The 19,742-nt window shown below is 43.3% G+C and overlaps 1 protein-coding gene across 10 annotated transcripts in view; it reads left to right on the forward strand.

Moving 5' to 3' along the window:
- PRKAG2 (protein kinase AMP-activated non-catalytic subunit gamma 2) overlaps positions 1–17,565 on the forward strand; it is a 2,090,293-nt gene extending 2,072,728 nt beyond the window's left edge. For 8 of the 10 annotated variants that reach the window (XM_069647769.1, XM_069647768.1, XM_069647771.1 and 5 more), the window contains 2 exons: positions 3,877–3,970; positions 16,508–17,565. In XM_069647769.1, the coding sequence (XP_069503870.1) occupies positions 3,877–3,970; positions 16,508–16,539 (126 nt within the window). In that variant the 3' untranslated portion in view covers positions 16,540–17,565. Of the gene's footprint in view, positions 1–3,876; positions 4,018–16,507 lie in introns of all 10 variants that reach the window. The other 2 variants (XM_069647770.1, XM_069647773.1) reach the window with 1 other exon arrangement.
- Positions 17,566–19,742: the final 2,177 nt, after the last annotated feature.

Consider the following 19,742-nt stretch of genomic DNA (forward strand, 5'->3'; position numbering starts at 1 on the left):
TTGTCCTTGATCTTCCTTTCCGACGGGTACCAAGGGGGTTGGATCCGATCTCGGAGGTCTTTTCAATGCCAAATAACGCATTCGTTGATGTACAGGACTCCTCGAAGCAAGAGCATTAGGGGGAGGTAAATGACAATGCAGACTGACTGGTATTAGCCCAATCCCATCCGGACAACAGGGAATATCAAAGCAAAGGGCACCCAAGCAGCCTGTGCATTAGGGCCCCTGCAGGCCCTGTAGCAGTACCACACTAGAGAGATTATCCTACATAGAACCAAACCTCTAGCTCCTACGTCCAGTCCCCTTTCCTCCATAATTTTAGGATATTGGATAGGAACTGTATATTTGTATTTTGCACAGCAGTATGTATATATTCATTTTTAGACAAATCCAGGGCACATGTGTAGCCCACCAGTCCTTTATTGATATGCCAGAAGACCCAGAGTTTCTTTTTTTTCCCTACAAAATGTCTTTGGCGCAACCTCCCTCCACTTCTATCTTTAAAGAGGTCTGGTCCTAGCACAGTCACTTATTGGCATTAGAGCAGCACGCCCATATTTTTTTTTTTTGTGGCATGATCACTGCTACCAGGTATGCACAACCAGTGAAGCACTTTCGCTACATGTGCGACTGTGCGTGCTGCAAGGAACTGTTCCGGAGACGACCAGCAACTTTGTAGTCCCCTTCCAGCACCGTCACTCCACATCGGCTCCAATGCATATGCCACAGACCCTTGTACCAATGTGTTGAGCCTCTCATTCTCATTCCCATAGCCAAATACTCCACTTCGTGCAAGTGGTTTTTCAAAATCAGCAATCCAGTATCCAAAGCCCACACCAAAGCTGCACAGGCCTTCGGAGGTTGGTGAGGAATCTGTGATTATCTCCAGGGTAAAAAAATACTGAAGACGAAAATATGGATTTTTCTTTTTTACATTTTATTTTCTTCTTTTAACACATTTCCACGAAATTATATGTGGGGGCCACACTCCCTCCCCCCCCCCACGCAGCCACGCCATACTCCCCATGCATTATTTATTACCCTAACCCACCGACCCACATATAATTGCTTTGAAATGCGCAGTAAAAAATTCAGTGTTTTTTGCCGCGAAATTAAGGGTTGATACCTCGATGAGGCCTTATCGTCGCATCTGTTCTTTTGATCAATAGTGTGATTTAAAAAAATATATATATATATAATTCTTAGTTTTTTGGTTTATTTTTTCCTCCCAGGGATACCCACTTGTATTTTTAGCGCTGGTGCGTGGGTACATGTCTAAGATATGATATGGAATTTATAACACGCCTGTACAAACAATCATACTAAGCCTTGTCATTCGGAACGTGCAAGTGCGACCAGGAGAAGGGCAGGTGGAAGGTGAGGGGGAAGTGCAAGGGAGAGGAAGGGGAGAAGTGCGATCAGGGCAGCATGGATCTGGGTAAGGACAAGGAGGCTGTAGTATTTACATTTACAGCCCCTAAGTGCGAGGTAGGCTAGGAGGCAGAGCAAAGGAAGACTGGTTGTGGAAGAGCCTGGTACCCAGTGAGACTCTGAATGAACCAAGCAAACGGTCGGCGCAGCAGACAAGTAAGTTAGCAAGGGAGTGAGTGAGTGAGATCGATCTTGAGCTGTTTCCGACCAACTTCAGGTGGTCCGGCTCAAGTCTTTGATGGTGGTAGGAGGCTGTTCAAAAGGGAGGCACCTGCAGAGGAGAGATCTCTTCCCACCCCCACCCACTCTCTCCCTGTAGCAGTGTCTGACACTCAGATTTGGAGGTAGCTGAACAAAGGGCTCTAGAAGGAAGGTATTTCGGGCCCTGGCCCCAGAAAGCCTTGCAGGCGATGCAGAGTGTCTTGAGCTTCATGCTTGCAGCCACCGCGAGCCAGTGCAGAGATTTCAAAGAGATGCAGTCCCTAGGCTTGAGACCAAGGATAAGTCTTGCAGTCCTGTTCTTGATTAGTTGCCGGGGGCAAAGAGTAGGGGTAGGCAGATTAAGAGGCTGTTGCAGTAGTCCAGCTTGGAGAGAAACATAGCTCTGGAGATGGTGAGCTTCTGGGGGAAAGTGAGAAAAGGTAGAATACCTCTGAGCAGCCAGAAGTGGGCCTTTATGGCAAGGTCCGTGATGTGATGTGAGGAGAGGTAAGAGTTGAGTCGAAGATGACACCAAGGTTTTTGCCTCACAGGAAGGCGAGAGTAGAGGGCCCAAGGAGGGCTCCCAGAGTAAGAGAGGGAAAGTGGGAGCAGGTGTTCCAATGAGAAGGATCTCTTCTCCGACCTTTTTGTCCAGGTAATGATGTAATTAAGCCTGCTGAGTACAATAGTACAGTACCCAGGAAGTGTCATAGAGGGGTAGAGTGGCGGGCCAAGCAGACCAGGCAGTAGTCGGCCTCACTTTTCACTGCCCCTTAGTAGCACAGTCTCTGCCTTCTCCAAAATGTTTTGTCACCATACTATGATCACCCAGTGGTCTGAAAAGTGCGATCATCAATAGGTCCTAGATCATTTGGAGGGAGGTAATCTAGTGGAATACAGGAAAATGGGACACAAGGCAAGCCCTGGGCACCATACATGTCATGCTGGAATGGACAGGCATACGCATTCCCAATGCCAGAGGTCTGTATACCGATTTGAAGTGCTCTCGTACTAGGTTGTGTGTGCATTAATGCTCTGTATGGCTCACAATCAACTGGGCCACAGAACACCAAAAATCAGAGCCACGCATGCAAGAGCACTCCAAGCCTTCTATCCTGCTGTACCACTCTGCAGCACCACCTGGAGCAAGACCCCTCCCACCACGGCGTTCACTCTCTGCTGGTCCTACAATCCCAGCTGGTGGCAGCTTGTCTCACCCTAGTCCCTCCTCCAATACCTGCCAATGTATTGTTGCTCGAAGCACAAGCTGCTACTGCATGCTGCATGCGCCCTTCAGGTCACTTCCACAACTCGCTGCCAGAAGAAAGCTTATAATTTACTTTCCAGGGTGGATAGTTTGTGTAATACCCATTATTACAGCGCTTAAAATCGAGAGGAGTCTGCCCTGAAGCACTATATAAAAACCTGATGATGATATTAAAGTGTCTGTTGCCCATTTGATTGTTAATTGCATTGACCCAGAGGACTTACACTCTTAGCCGCCTAGAGTCAAGGAAGTGTTTGTTGCCTTCTAATGACATGAGGCATGGGTTGTCCACTGATGAGCGCCATGTGGGCCAACCCGTTGTCATTGTGAAAGCACTGCTGTGTGGATGGCACCAACAAAGCAGATGTCCAGTTTGGTCAGATGGTTCTTTGCAACTTGTTTAGCTACAATAAGACTAGAGCAACACTGTTCTCCTTGCAGTCCCCTACAGGTATGGAGGGAAGGCGACTGTGACTTATAGTTCAGTGCTCCTCCTTTTCTCCATGCACTTCCCCACTGGCCTGCTATTCTTGGTCACCCGTTAAGCCAGGGCTTCATGGATTGAAAAAGGACTGGTGGGAGAAACCAGAATAGTACATTAGTCACTATGGTTAGTAGCTCATTGTTTGTGAAACCTCTAAATCCATTTGATTCGAAGAAACGTTTCAGGACATCTATATTCTTTGCTACAAATTCAAAAGATAGAACGGATAAAATGCTTTTTGTCAGGTCAAAACTAGTTGTGTTAACTGGATAATGGTGAAAGCTGGATTCACCTAAAGAGGCATTTTTTATCAGATTCAAATTGTAGCAGATCTGAAGCATAACATCTGCGAGGGAGTAGCCGCTACTGAACAATATAAGGAACATTTATGTTTGCATAAGAAATGAAGTACAAAAAAAGAGGGTAAATATGCAAGATGAAAGTAATGTTACACTACAAAATATGATTCTCACGGTTCCCTCCTTTCTTTCAGGTCCATCGGCTGGTAGTTGTGAATGAAGCTGGGAGCATCGTGGGCATAATTTCCCTTTCTGACATTCTACAAGCTCTTGTGCTTTCACCAGCAGGTATAGATGCCGGGCTCTGACTTGCGATTTATCCAATTCGCCTACAGGTATAGTAGACTGCAGCGCAGCATGGTGTTGATAGCCTGCTTGTTGCACTGCACACTACTAGCCCATTGTCTTTGTGTGACCGCAGATGATTATTAAATTCCATTTGCATTGCATGTATTTGAAGACTCTAACACAAGAGCAGATGGAAATTGCACACTACAGTCAATTTAACAGTTACTGGCTGCACACATTTCCCTGCATGGTGATATTCATAGATGTGGCTATGGTTGCATAATTGTCGCTTGCCAACTGAAAAGGAGAAACATTAAAGCATCCTCTTGCTAAGAAACCTGAGCAGGGTCTGCCTTCCTTTCTTGCCCCTAAGTAAGCCGGGTATCCCACACGTGTGGACCTTCCCCTTTCCTATCGCCAGATTTTTATTTAGGATTATGCAATGTCCGAGTGGGAGGGCAGCTTGGTATTCTTTTAATCTAATGGAATTCTGAGCATCTGCTGCTGCCATGGGGCTCTCTGTACTAAATATTGGCATATGTGTTGATCTTTAAAACCACTTTTACCAATCTGGTGAGAATTTGCTTTCACCTAGGGTAAGAATTTGAGTTTTAAGATATTGTTACTTCTTGCATGCAGTAAGGGTGCCTGAAGCATCCCTCACATTAGGACTCCAGATAAAAGGATACATTGCGACAGAAATATTCCTTTGGACCATGCCCAGTTACACACCGACTCCTTCCTGACTTTCCGCATTTCAGGCTCTAAGGAAGACTGTTGAGCCCTTGCCAATCTTCTAAAAAGCACATCTCCCAGACTCCTCAAATCAGCCAGCCTTTCTTTGCCTGGCACTGCAACAAGGCTTTCTAATCCAGGACCTTCTCACTGTGGAACTATCTTGTTTTGCTTCAATTGTGCTTTGTTAATCTAGTTAATGGATCTAGGTTGCTCTTCGATCATGCAAAGACGTTCGGACCAAACTTTGTTCATTTGTGTTTATTTTAGCTTCAAAGAGTTAAGGTTACTGTATCTCAGTTTATTTATTTGAAAATGTATAAATCCAACTAAGGGCCGTAGCCGTCTAGGTGCTCGGCAATGGGTGGATGTTGGGGGAGAAGGCGGCAGAACAGAGAGGGGAAGCATTCAAAAGAGTAACGTTTTTAGAGACTTACGAAAAGATAGAAAGTCATCCGTGGTTGTCAACAACAGAGGAAGGCTTTTCCATAAGGAGGGAGCAAGCGCCGAAAAGAAACGAGCACCTATCTGTGCTCGCTGAAATCTCAGAACCTTAAGGTTTGCTAATGAAGACGAGCAAAGTCATCTGGTGGGGTGGTAGCGATCAATCTTGATTTTTTAGCTAACTGGCCCCAGTATCGTGGGGAGCCCAATGAGTGATGCAGAGAACCTTACTCAATATGGGCCTTAACTGGAAGCCAGTGGAGTTGAAGCAGCAGACCCGCAGAGAGAGTTAATCTAGGGGCTTTCAAGGCCAGCCTAGATGCTGAGTTTTGGAGTACCTGCAATCGTTGTATCAAGTATTTTGGTTGCACTAGGTAGACACTGTTGCAATAATCCAGTGATCCCATTATTGCAGGGGTGACAACCTTGGTTCGGCTGTCGGCAGGTAGCAATGGCTAAAATGTTCTCATGATTTCAAGTTTGCAAAAGCTAATGTTGCAGACTTCCGCAACCTGAGCTTCGCGAAAGCCAATGGCGAGAAACCTCACGCCAAGACTTTTCACTGATGTACTAGGTGTCAGACAGGGGCCAAGAGAGTCAGGCCAGAATTGGGAGCTCCAGGAGCCAGCCACTACCCAAGGACCAATCACAAATACATCGCTCTTTTCACCATTACGTTTTGACCAATTTGCGGACATCCATTTGCTTATTTTAGCAGGAGGCTCCGTTATAGGGGAGTCCAGCCGAAACACCAGTTGTGTGTCGTCGATCTAGGTGTAAAATAAAAACTCTGGATTCTGCAATGAGGTCTGCCAAAGGGCGTAAATATAAGTTGAACAAGAGAGGCAAAAGGGCTGACCCCTGGAGGATCCCACAGGTCAAAGCAGTCGGAAAGGAACAACAGGTCAGAAAAGACACCATTTGGGTTGCGCTCTGCCAAAAAGAAGCGAACCATGCTAGTAGTGCTTGTGTGATTCCTGCCCGATTCAGACGGGTCAATAGAATAGTGTGGTCCACTGTATCGAAGGCCGCAGAGAGGTCAAGAAGAATTAATACTCCGAACCCTCCCCGATGCTAAGTGCAAGATCATCTCATGACTGACTCGGTGCACATTTGTGCCCTAATGCCTGTCTGAAATGGGAGCAGACAGCCAATGTCTTCCAAATTTTCTTTTTTTTTTTTTTTTTTTTTTTAAACAGAGGGGTGACCAGTGCTTGTTTCAAAGAGGCTGGAATCTCACCCAAAGAAAACAAATACTGCAGGGCTGATGTAAATAAAGGAATAATTTGCGATGGAAGTGATTTTAAAATGTGCAGGGGATCAGGATAAGGGGGGGATGAAGACTTAAGTAAATTTAAAGCCTTAGGAACAGTTTCCTTATCAGTAGGTTCAAGCTGAGCGGCAACAACAAGAATTGATTCATCGGACTCTCTTGCAGAACTAGCCATTGAGGCATTGTGTCTGGGTACCAGTTTATGATCAGAGATAGCCTGTCGGATATCACTAATTTTATCAGAGAAGTAGACACTAATAGTATTGCAGTGGGTCTGAAAGTCAAGCTTATTCTTGATCAGTTTGACTGGGCAGAAGGAAAGCTCTTTCACCACTTTGAACAGCTCTCGAGCAGAGCAAGCAGCCTCTGAAATCCTGGCATAATATTTAAATTTCTCAACAGAGTGCAATTTGTGATGGCATCGTACTTTCGGTTTATAGATAAAACGTACTTCGCGACTGTAATTGATCCGCCATTTCCTCGCCAGGCGGTGACAGACTTGTTTGAGATCGTAGGGAGGTTGTAAACCAGGGTGCACTAGGTTTGGATCGTCTAAACCTAGACTCAGCTGGAGAAAAGTAATCTGCTACCCTTGTAAGAGTGATGAGGCGTGCAGTACACAGGTCTTGCCCAATCCCCTCAATGAGCTGCCTATTGGTTTCAATCACCTGGTCTGCCATGGAGGAGAGATCTACCTGTCTCCAGTTGCGCAGTGCAGGTAAGTAGATGGTTTAACACAGGAACAATTTGCAATCAGATTCCATCAATCTCTTGTACAGGCCTGGAGTTGGACAGACATAGCTGCTCTGTGTTTGTGCCATCCCCCATCTTATCCCAAAAGCACTGTTTAAATGAAAACCCAAGCATATCGGGTATAATATGAGTCTGCAACCTTCGGTTCAACAGATAAGTTGGTCTAGAAATGCCATCTCCCTAGCCAGAAAGTCAATGTTGGGGGAATCATAGGAGTCAGTCCAAAACATCTGAAGAGCCTCGTTGTAGGTGTATTTTGTCATTGATATAATGCTTTACACCAAAGCGCTGCACAGATCAAACGTACAGTACAATAAAATCAGTATTAAAGGAACTGCAAAATTTTGGAGATTTTACATCTGGGCTGGAGGAGATGGTTCTTAAGTGTAGAACGAGATGAGGAATAAGAAGTGATAGAATAAAGAGCAAGAGGCAAAGAATTACAATGAAAAGGCGCTAGCAGTGAAAAGGAACAAACTCATGATTGGGCACAAGGGGGACGAGGATCTGATAATGAGAATTTACATTGAGAATGGAGAGAACGAGAAGGTACATAAAAAGAAATGAGATGAAAGATAAGGGGGAGTAAGGCCATAAAGTGATTTAAAAACAATACAGAGAAAGTCAATTAAGACTAGAGTGAAATGAAAGCCAACCAAGAGAATAAAACTAAGAGATGGAATCTCGAGAAAGTAAATGTAAAAGATGAATAAAGACATTCAAAACAGACTTTAAAGGAGCCGGATGAGAGGCAGAAGACCAAAAAGTAAGACTGAGAAATAGAAAAGACGTGATAAAATAAGTGAAGAAACCAAGATGTTATTGGCATTAAACATGAAAAGGGTGAGCTTTATCAATATTGTAGAGATAACAACAAGATCGAGACATAGTAAAGATGTGATGAGAAAAAGATAGATCTGTGTCAAGATAAACACCAAGACTGCGGGTGGTTGAAGATATTGGAAGAAAAGATGGGGGCAGGGGTTGGGGGGACAAAAGGAGGAGGAGGAATGGTGTTAGCCGGAAAGAAAAAAACTTCAGTTTTGGAAGCATTGAGAACATGAAAATGATCAGACATCCAAAATTTGATAGCTAGACGACGAGAGGAAAGAGTATCGTGAATCGAGGCACTAAAAGAGGGAAAAGACAGAAAAAGTTGGGTATCGTCTGCATAGAAGTGATGAGATAACCCATAAAACGAAATAATAGCTGTCAAAGGAGACATGTAAGGAGAAAAAAGAAAAGGACCTAAGAGACAGCCTTGAGTAACCCTGTGGGGAAAAAGGTAAAGTATCAAACAGTCTGAGCCCAAGAAACTGAATATGTTCGATTTAGATGGGTAACAATGAAACAAAAATAAAACAGAACCAGAAAAGCCAAAAGAAGAAAGGGAAGTTAACAAAGTATGATCCACCGTGTCAAAGCAGCTGATGGACCCAATAATTTAAGTAGAGAAGATTGTTTAAAATACCGAGCAGAAAGCATACAGTTACAAGACAGAAAGTAGAGCCGTTTTAGTAGAATGAAGAGGAAGAAAACCATAATGAAAACAAGGAAGAATAGCTATCAGAAACAGAGACCAGAGTATAAACAAGATGTTGAAGTAACTTATAAAGCTTGGGAAGAAAAGAAATAGGATTTCAGATTTGAAGGAGAGGACGGATCAAAAGGAGGTTTTTTCAGAATGGGAAGAATAGAAGCATGTTTGAATAGGGAAAGGAAGGTCGAAGAGAAATATTGAAAATGCAGGTAAAATGAGAAATCGGGTAGTCATATACTTTTCGTAGAAGTAGTGAAGGAATAGGATCAGAAGGAGAAGCATGGGATGAGCACACATTAGCAGAGATAAAGTATTAGAAATCGGAGAGAATGATGAAATAACTGGAGTTGGAGAAGATGTAGAAGACCTAGAAGGGCAAGATGGAACATTTGCAGCACAAAGAGTAGTCCCTTTAGAGCAAACATAAATGGCAAGATCAGACGCAGCTATGGTAGAATTAAGTAAGTAATCAGGAGAAGGCGGAGAGTGAAGATGAGAGCGATTGGAACAGATGACTAGGATAAGCAGTTTGAGTACATAAAATATCTGAGTAGTATGACCATTTGGTGGAGAGAAGTGTGTCATCATAATACGCATGATAAGAGAAGGACAGCTGATCTGAATCAGTTTTTCACTAGTGCCACTCAAGGTGACGGAGAACTTGCTACATTGTGTGAAGATGGGCAGTAAGCCGAGGTCGAGGTGGCTTCAGAGAAATCCGAGACCGAATATAAAGAATCAAGAGATGTAGAAAGAGTAGAAAAAATGGTAGCTGCATCATCGGCAGAAAGAGCAGCAAATGAAAAATGAGAAGGGAGGTCAGAAATACTGGAAAATGCAAACAAAGGAGTATTAAAAGCATGAAGATCATATGTAGATAATTCAGGAGAGGATGAACTAGTTCATAAATAGAGGGAAAAATAGAAAAGAATAAGAGATGGTGATCAGAAGAATAAACAGGGTGACTAGAAACGGAAGATGTAGATTAATGATGAAGTAAAGATGAGATCAAGACGGGAACCAGACAGATGATTGGAGAGGGTAGAAAATTGTTAAGAATCAAGAATTAGAATAAATGAGAGAGAAGAGTGAACAGTCGAGGGATGGAGATAAGTCACTCAGTAAAATAAACTGGGTTAAACTGGGAAGAATAACAGCAAGCAAAGTGTCCATATCCTTGCAAAAAGTAGCAGCCGGACCAGGAGGGCGATGGCACAAGTTGTCAGTGAGTAAGGTTTAGAAAGGTAGGTGGTGAATGTTCAAATGAAGCAAAGGTAAGAAGAGACAGAGAAGCGGGAACACAAGTAAATGATGAACAGTAGAGCATACCAGTCCCACCCCTTTGGGTGTGTGGTATGAAGGAAGGCGGTAGCAGAAGTGGAAAGAGATGCAGGAACAGCTGTTAGAAGACAAAAGCCAGGTTTCAGTGATGCACAAAAAGGTTTGTTACATAGTGAGCAAGCATTCCATAAAGCAAGATTAATACGAGACACATAAGGGGTACAGGTAGGATAAGTAAGGTTTGAATAATTACTAGAAGAAGAGCAAGGAGCTAAACCATGGTGGGGATTCACAGTAGGAATCGGATTAGTCATATGAACAGTGCTGACTGGAGAGGAACAATCTGGTCTAAGGAGAAATAATGAAGCAAGCACCAAGATGGAAAATGAAGTGGAACCAGTAAGTAAGGGAAGCCACCCCTGTTGCCCATGATGGACCTGAAGAAAAAGAAAGCAAGACGGACATGGTATTAGAAGAATAATACAGCAGAATGCCAGGAATCAGCGGACCGCTGCAGACAGCAACAACCAGACTTGGCCTGACTTCGCCCTGGGCTTTGCCCAGTACGTGATGTAAAAGCAGTCTAGAGACTGGAGGGCGGACCAAAAGGGTGTGTGGCTAAAGTCTGTTGCTCTTGACAGATGGAAATTCAATAAGGAACGATGTATACTGCAGAAAGACTGAGGAGCACGCAGGTGAGTGGGCTTCCCCCTGTGGGGAGCACCAGATGACAACTTCACTTGCAGACAGCAGCAACTGGACTTGGCCGGGCTTCAGTTTGGTCCATTCTGACCCTGAAACCTCTTCCTTACCCACAAAAGTTCTGGTTCAGCCATTGTGTCTGTGTGTACAGTGGTGAAGAGGCTCTGGTAGCTCTGGAAAAGAGCTGGCAGGGCAATGTGGAATGGCATATTGGTGGAAACCAAGATGGTGAAGGTTGGGAGATTGCGAGAGGTACAATAAATGCAAAACAAGTTAAAAAGTGCAGGGACAAGTAGGTTAACTACTTTAAGGAAAAAACAGACATGCAATTATGACAAGCAGGTGTGAGTGACTGCAGACTGGAAAAGACTCATGGAATTGAGGGGATTCATCAGTCATGCAGACAAGCAATTCAGACTAAGCAGGTAAGGGTGACTGCAGACTGGAAAAGCCTCACCACGTGGAATAAGCGGATACATCAGGCATGCAGGAAAGTAAATGCAACTAAGAAAAGAAATTGGTACAGTGCAAAAATGGACTGCCAACCTCAAGGTGAGGTGGGCTACATCAACTATGCAGAGCAAAAGGGTACAATGCAACATTGGGCTGCCTCGCCTCAGGATGAGTGGCTAGTTCAAGTATGCATGTACAGGTAGGTAGTACAGTTCAGGGTTGAGGGTGTCAAAGGTGGATGCATGTAAGTTAGATTTAGAAAGGCGCAGGGCATAGAGTGTTGCTCAAGTGATGGAGGTGGGAGTGAGGAGGCAGTGGGGTGGGTAGGAATTGGGAAGTCAAACAAGGTGAAGGAGGGGCAAGAGCACGTGGAGCTACCAAGTATGCAGGGTGACAACACAAGGGGAGCAACATTGGAAAACCAACAACAATGAGCAACACGAGGTGAGCAGACAAGGAAAATGAGAAGGCAGAGTAGATATGAGAGCTGCGACTCATAATTGCACAGACAATACAACAGAATCACAGCACTGGGAAAAAACAGAGCATATAAGCAGATGAACAAGGGCAGGGAATCGGCATGCAAGATGTAAGGGCTCTAGCTGGAAAGAGTAGCAATATGGCATGGCAAAATTGATACAAGAGTTTTCAGGAGGGGAAAAGGCATCATGGTAGGTGGGAGGCAAAAGGTGGAGAGAGCGAAGGAAAGCAATTGGGAGTACTGTCGCGGCAGGAGCAAGATGGAACATTAATATCAACCAGAGTCCTGTGCTGCCAAGATGGTGCAAAATGTCAAGCAGTCATGTGCCGTTGTACCTGATAACGGTTGAAAAGAAGCAATGCAGCAAGGTAGAAGTGTGGCTCTGATTAGCGTGGTGGCAGACCAAAAGTGCAAAGTACGGCACTAGTACTAGATGGTGGAGTTGGCGAAGTGATGAGATGGAAAGCCAAAGTGCCATGCGGTCCGAGCATAGATTCATGGCACTCTGCAGCAGTGGTCGCAGCGGATACCCCAAAATCTGGCAGGGCCCACCTCATGGTGCGGGGGGCTGTAATGGGGAACGAAGTAGGGGGAAAGAATACAACAGTTTGTCGGATCAATGCTTACCCGGGAAAAAAAAAACTTTATTGATGGTACGACGAGAGGCAGCCTTGAAGAATGCACAAGGAATAGGCTTGCACGTTGAAAGAGCTGTGGCTGGCACATCGGTCACGGCCAGTCAGGACAAAGGCCTTGGTGTGGGACTTAATGGGGAGCTGGCTTCCCCTGTCGGATCACCCGGATTGGTCAAAAAGACGGAATAGGCTGCCAATCTGCCTCCAGCAGACAGGAAAGGTTGGAGCAGCTCAGCAAAGCTGCATGTAGGTGGAAATGGTGGCTGCTATGTTTGAGATGGCACAGAGCCATGGAACCATTGTGCTGCAGGCTGGCAGGGCCTACCTTCCAGACAGCATCCAAAGTGGGTGATGTGGAGGGCACGCAGGCTGTGGGGAATGGGTACGGTGATGGTGGTGGAGTGCCATGCAACCCACAGCTTGTGACATCCTTTGAATCTCCTCCAGCCAGACCGGACACAGGTCTTGGTGTGGGCCTTAGTAGGGAGCCGGCTTCGCCTCCCGGCTCACTGGATTAGTCAAAAAGGTGGAATAGGTGGCCAATCTGTCCCCAGCAGACGAAAGGGTGGAGCAGCATAGCAAAGCTGCATGTAGGTGGAAATGGTGGGGGCCATATTGGGATGGCACTGAGCCATGGGAGATTACCCTGGGTGCTAATAGCAATAATAACCAGGTCCTCGGGCTGTAGCAGGTGGTAACGGCCATGGGCCAGAGGTAATAGGCCCACGATAGGGTCCCATTTTATTATTAGTAATTTAAAAAGTGCAGTAATGAGGATAGTTTTATAGCAACTTTTAGGGACATGAAAAGAATGACTAAGTTGAAGCAATTTCTTTCTTTTAAAGCACAGCCCAGAATACAAAGGAGGGAATTAAAATAATTGTAGATCTAGGGCTGATAATGAAGGTTAAAATTCACAAAAATATGCATAAGTGGCTGAAAATATATATTAAAAAGTAACTGAGACTACCCAGAGCTGTGGGGGTTGGGGGGGGCTGGGTAACCGAGGCTGAGTCAGAGAAGTGAAGTCCAATCTTGACCTGTTGGGTCCTCTCAATTAAGAATGATTTAAATCAATTTAAGAAAATCTGGGATACATGAGCGACTTCAGTCAACCTAGATAATAGCAGCATTCCATACGGTAGACTTTGAAATACTGAGAGGTTGAGTATGATCATCAGGGTGAGAGCACCCTCCCCTCCAGACAGAAAAATATCATCCCATGCAGTTGTGTTGTTTCTGTTCCATTGGATGGCCAGAAACCAGACTGAACAGAGTTTAGAATCTGATACTTTTCTACGAATTTCTTCAAATGTGAGGTGACCACCTTTTCCAAGATCTTTGCTGGCCATGGGAGAGGAGCAATCGTTTTCTAAAATATTGTAGTCCTATACTGATTTCTCTCTCTCTGTGGTTTTACAGAATCTTTTCACATCATCAAAGTTTTTTGGACTTTTTAATAACAGGGTTGATATGATTCTGAAGTTAACCGGATAAATGTAAAGACGTAGTGTCTTGATTTTTGATTGTCCTGCTTAAGGGCTCGTAAAGAGGTGGCATACCAATTGTTTAGATTTGGTCTAGTTTTAATATGAACAACGCGAATGCATAGAGTGTCTAACTCATTCATATTACTTAAAATATTCTTCGCAAATGAAATCAGGGCAGAAAAGAACCAATAGTGATGAGAGATCTTTCTCAGTAATTGTATTTAAATTCTTGGAACTGTGCAAGATGTAACGGTAAGCAGCATCTGAAATTGTAAGATCTTTTTTTTTTTTTTAAAGTATGGTGAAATGGTCTGCCCAGATGATGTGTATTGTTTCAAGATATATTATCCCCGGACCTTTGTAGAGTATCCCATCAAGATGCCCCTGATGGTGAGAAGGTGAGGATAGCGCAGTGTGTGCCCAGGAGCTCAGTTAATTTAATGGTGTCTGTATTATCTGGGACATCATACCATAAATTGAAATCACCTAAAATAAATAGCCTAGAATAATTGAGGACTTTGGTGGCAAGGAATTAATCTAACAATTGCCAGAGGGACTTGAGGGTGATAGCATAACACAATATGGATTGAGCAGTTAGGGGGTAAGTTCAAATTAAAAGTACAGAAAAGGGATGATTTGTCCCAGCTCTGAGCCTCCAACTTGGTCAACATTCAAGGTGGCGCGTTCAGTGAATTTGGTTTCTGTGATGAAATCCAGGTCCACGTGTTTGCTTCAATAGAATCAGCCAAAGTTGATTTTAGTGAAATATGTTGCCGCCATACAAAAGGTGTTTGGCAAACGGCGAGTACAAAAAATACTAAAATTAAATTCAGCGTCATAAGATGGTTCAAAGTTTGTAAAGGAACAGAAATGTTCAATTACTATATTTCAAACTGGGAGCAATTGAGGCAGAAACAAAGTAACCATCAGAGTGTTTCTTCTGGCTTGAAATCCTGACATCGAGATGTGATGCCACTTTGTGGTTTTTACATTTTGTAAAGGTTTGTTGGAGGCCAGCATCTGGAGAGAAATATGGAAAGATGGAAAGCAGCGATAACAAGAAGGAAAATCACAATAGCATGCAAATGTGTATAATCCCCTGTTTACTCTATGGTCTAGAAACTTTACTGCAGGAGCAAGTCATCTGGCTGGAGGACTGAAAGGTAAACATTTTAAGATCCATATTTGGCCTACCAAAAGCAGTACCCGTGGAGGCAACGTGCCTAGAATTGGGCCTTCCCTCTCGTCGAACAATCTGGAAAATGTCATGTTGCAAATTGTTAAATGAACTTGTGGCGAGGATACTTTGATGCCCCTAGTGGCAAAACATGTCAGATGTAGTGAAAATAACTTGGCATATTGTGATAAGTTAATGTTAAAGGATATTTGTACTGCGCACTATCACCACCGGAGTGGTCTCCTGGCGCTCTGGTGGCTCTGAAAAAGGGAAAGGGGCGAGTGAGTTAGTGGGAATGAGCGGGAGAAATGCAAGATAGCAGTGATGTGCTGTTGGCAGCCTCAGCCCGGTGGGTCCGTTGGCTGGGCTCGGGGTGTTTTACGGTCAGTAGTCGTTGTGTGCTGTTGTGCAAGTCTATGTGCGGTTTGTTTTGCTGTTGCAGTGTAGTGAAGTTTGTGCGGTTTGCTGCGTTAAGGCTTGTGGTTGTGTTTGGTTCAAGTTTGAGAGGTAAAGGCAGAGGAGTGAAGTTGTTAGTGGGTTGGTTATTGTTTCATGATTGCACGCTAGGTCCAGGAGCCCTATATCAGTCGTTGAGTTGCTTTCTATCTAGATGTGGCATGTGGTAAGGCTAAAGAATTCCCTCTATGTGTGCACATGCTAACATTTACTATTCTATCCAGATGCGACGCAGGCTAGGTTGAGGATTCCAACTAAGTGAGGCACATGCTAACGTTCACAATAAGTGGTAAAAAAAGCATTTAGAAGCCAATGAAATTTCATTGCAGGTAGAAAATGAGATTGCATTATTTGACAAACTACTGAGGAAGAAGTCGCTAGACTGGGATAGATCCCATTGTATTGATGCATTGACCCTTAAGAAACTGTGTGATGTATGCCACGCAAGGCCATTTACCTGAAACTCTCTGAACGTATCTCACAAAGTACGGTGATAAACATTTTAGGCAGTTTATCATGTACTTGAGATTTAATATACTTCCTGTTTTGAGTATACGGGGGCATGGACTGACCGATGTGCAGAGTGTGTGAACTAACTATTGAATCAACAAGACGTGTTAAATGGTTGCCCTAAGTTAAGAGATTTGTATTTGAATGGACATGGTGAGCTATGTAGTAGTTGGTTGCATATGCAATCTGACCAATTGTGGTCCACAATCTATTCTGCAGAATCATTGGTAACTGCGGTGGCAGCAGCAGCTCACCACATCTCGATAGTGATCAAACGAGTTAAATGTTATGGGGAAAGTCTTGTGATGTAAGCAATTCAGTTTTAATCAGTATTTTCGAGAAGTTAATATTGGAGTTAAATTATGAAAGTATCCTTTTTTATTTGTGTAGGATTGGTTTTCTTTTTTTAAAGCTACTATTGTACGTTGTATGATTATGATGTATTTTTACCGTTAAATTTGTGTATTGATTGCTAATCTGGATAAACGTGGTGCAAAAGGCTAACTAGCTATAAGTAAATATTAATTAAAAAACAAGTATGCAAGCATATGTTTATTGTATGCAGGACAGTGAAGAGAATAGTAATTTCTTGTTTTATTCCCGACAGGTGCCAAACAAAAGGAGAGCGAACTGGAGTGACTGCTGTGAATGTAGAAACTATTTTATAGAACTTGAATTAAAGTTTGTCAAGATGTTGCCTCATGAACACTGACTGCGGTTGAGAAGAACAACATGGTTTCAAGAATGTGTAGTGGGATGTAGTGATGGCCGAATGCCCCGCCCCTCCCCCTTCTCTGTCCTCGAGGGAAAAGAGCATGGCAAAGTCCAGCGTTTTTGCATTAAAAGATGTTGAATTGCGTTTGCTTTCACAACAATGAAGACTTGCCATGAGGTTCCACGTGTTCATACAATTTGTCTTCAAACCCATGAATGTGCCTATTTTTGGAAGGGCGTCTCTGCAAGGCAACTGACATAAGGCTGATTATTCATAGTCTTAGATTAAAAAAAAAAGCAAAGTATCGCCACTACTGCTCGTTGCTTTTAAGAGTCGACCATTGTTTCTAAAGGCGGCACAATTAGAAGTGTATAACCAAATCAATTTCACTTTTCTTTATGCCTTCCACAAGTGCTGTCATTTGAACATTGGAGAGAACTTTGGAATTTGTTACAGGTTACTTTTAATGTTTGGTTCCAAGCTAGCCGTAACGAAAAGAGATTTATTTATTTTTAACTTTATTTTTTACACATATTTGGATGGCAAGCGATATCAAGCCCATTAATAAGCTATTGTTATCAGTGCAACATTCTCAGTTCTTTGAAGTTTTGGATCTACCGAAACTGTGGCCTATATCCATTAGCCCACGATCACAATTTTGCAAAAGCATGCAATGGAAGCTGTTATTCTGTACTGTAATGTAAATAGGCAGTTACTGAGGAACGAAGTGCCAGAGAAACTTATATTTTTCTGTGTATGAAAATGTAAAATCATGTTTGTAATGATTGCTGATTTTCTTTTTTTTGTAAATTTGCATTGTCATTGTTTTCTTATGATTGCAAAGAGTGAGAGAGGTTTTGGTAATATAAATGCAGAGGGAGGCATGGAAATTACACTATAAATGTAGATTTTTCAGATTTAAGATATTAAACAGATCCTGCTTAAGCCCATTTATAAGGTGCTACATAATTTTGGTTTTCAACGATTTGAACTTGATTTTGTAGTCTGACACCTCCACCCCGCCTCCCATATTAAATTGACATGTACAGTTTACTTGCATAAAGGAATGGATTTGTAGACTGCACAACTTGATTAATCCCAATTACTGAAGGCATGCCGAAAGAAGACCAGTATGACCAGACCAGTATGACCAGCTTCTAAGGAATCCACAGTGTGTGTTTATAGACTTTTTTTATCTTAGCGTGGGAAACGAGATTGTGTTCTTGAAACAATCAGTTCTTATATGCTGGCAGGTTTTGTGTTTCTGAAAAATTACACTGTTCGATGGTCTGTATTACAATCTGAAAAGCATCTTAAGTCAGGACGGATGGCACCATCTGCGATATTTGGCTTTTTGGAGGTTTGCATGTTTTCTTTGTATCTGCCTTGGTAACCTGAAAGATGCTTTATGCATGTCCACTGTCCTAGAGACCCGAGCTACTTCTCAGTATGAGGCCCAACAAAGCCGAAACATATTTGGCGATGCTTGTGGTCTCGTGCGTAAGGGATGTGACCAAGCAGTTTGGGCTAGGCAAAAGCATGCAATGGAAACTGTTATTCCATTGCATGCTGTGGGGGTGGGACCAGGCCTGATTTGCATATGGCCTCTCCCCTTTAGTAATGGCTTGGCTGACGAAGAACAATGGCCCGGAGGGTTGCCCAGAGCAATGCCAGGGGTTAACATTAATTCTAAATCTTCCCGCCATCACCTTTTTTGTTTTGCTGTGTCCACTGTCCAGAAACAGTTTAAATCTTACTCTCTTGGTCTGTCTTTTCTACTGGCTAATCATTTTTAATTTGCAACCTATAGCAGCATTATTTACAAAGTACTCTTATCAGACATCAGCCTGCTCTCAAATCTTTGAACTAGCTAGCTGTAGGACAAAGCCTCCATTTCATAGTGTTCTGTGTTCACAAAACAATGAGCTCTGCCTTCCTCCACTCTATCTAAATAATCGCTTCTAATGACAGGCAAAGTTCAAAAGCATTGGATTTGCCCAAGGAAACCTCGAACGACCCACATTAGGCTCTCAAATGTGACACTCTAACCTGAACTGCACTAGAATGAACATCTTTTGCTTTAATTGAGACTGGTGCATAATGGGCATTGGGGCGCGCACCACACATTATGCACAGACCATCACATCTGTCATGCACAGTGGTCCATTTTAGGAGCTCTCTACATGGTAGAATAATCTGACTACATCAACAGAGCATTGCAGGCCCTCATTTGGGGTGTTATCCTGCTAGTCATGGAGGGCATGTGCAGTGGGACATGCAGCAAATGAGTGTTATCATGAGGCTGTCTATCTATGCACCTCTACTCAGTTGCCCATAAGAGTTGTGCAGAGTGAGGATCAGGAGGGAAGTGCCGATCAACTTCCCTTCCTGCTGCTGCTTGGGTTATTGAGGCTCGGCAAAGATTATCTAGGGCAGAGCCAGCGTCCAACCTCTGGACTGGGTGTAATTATCGGACAGTGTAAAAAAAAAAAAAAATATTACTAAAAAAGTGCATGGTGTGGATTTGTGGATGTGCATACATATTTTTTATTTTGGATGTCTGTGTGTATTCCTTGCTATTCATTGCTCAAAATCAAGCCATTTGAAAACACATCTGTTAATGTTCTTTCTGATGGACGTGATTTAACCCGCACCTCCTATCGATTCCTCATCACCTCTCCACCAGTGCCTCTTTTTACTTGAATACCATAATTGCTGACAAAACTGTGCTCTCTGTGGCTCTTCTGCTGTTACTTTACATTCAAATGTGAGACATTCTTTTCAGCTGGGGCAGTATGTCTGTGCGTGTATGTATGTGTGTATATATATTTCTGAGGCTGGTGGGTCTGCTTAGAATCACATGCTTTGCATAGACCGATATCTAGTGGTTGGTGCAAAGTATTGCATGACTTATTTTCAAATTCGAAAAGGGATGTCGATTGGGCGTGTTTGTAATACTTTACCTAGTGTGACATGTACTGCACCCATGATACACTTTTTTTCTCGCAATTGTGTTGGTCGGATTTTGTGGAGTATCACTTTTCGGAGTTACTACTCGTTACCGAGCACATAGACAAATGTTATAGATAATAAGTCTTTACATTACCGTCTTCGGCAACCATGCTTG

The sequence above is a fragment of the Ambystoma mexicanum genome, chromosome 2q (assembly GCF_040938575.1).
Source record: "Ambystoma mexicanum isolate Mex_15411 chromosome 2q, UKY_AmexF1_1, whole genome shotgun sequence".
NCBI lineage: Eukaryota > Metazoa > Chordata > Amphibia > Caudata > Ambystomatidae > Ambystoma > Ambystoma mexicanum.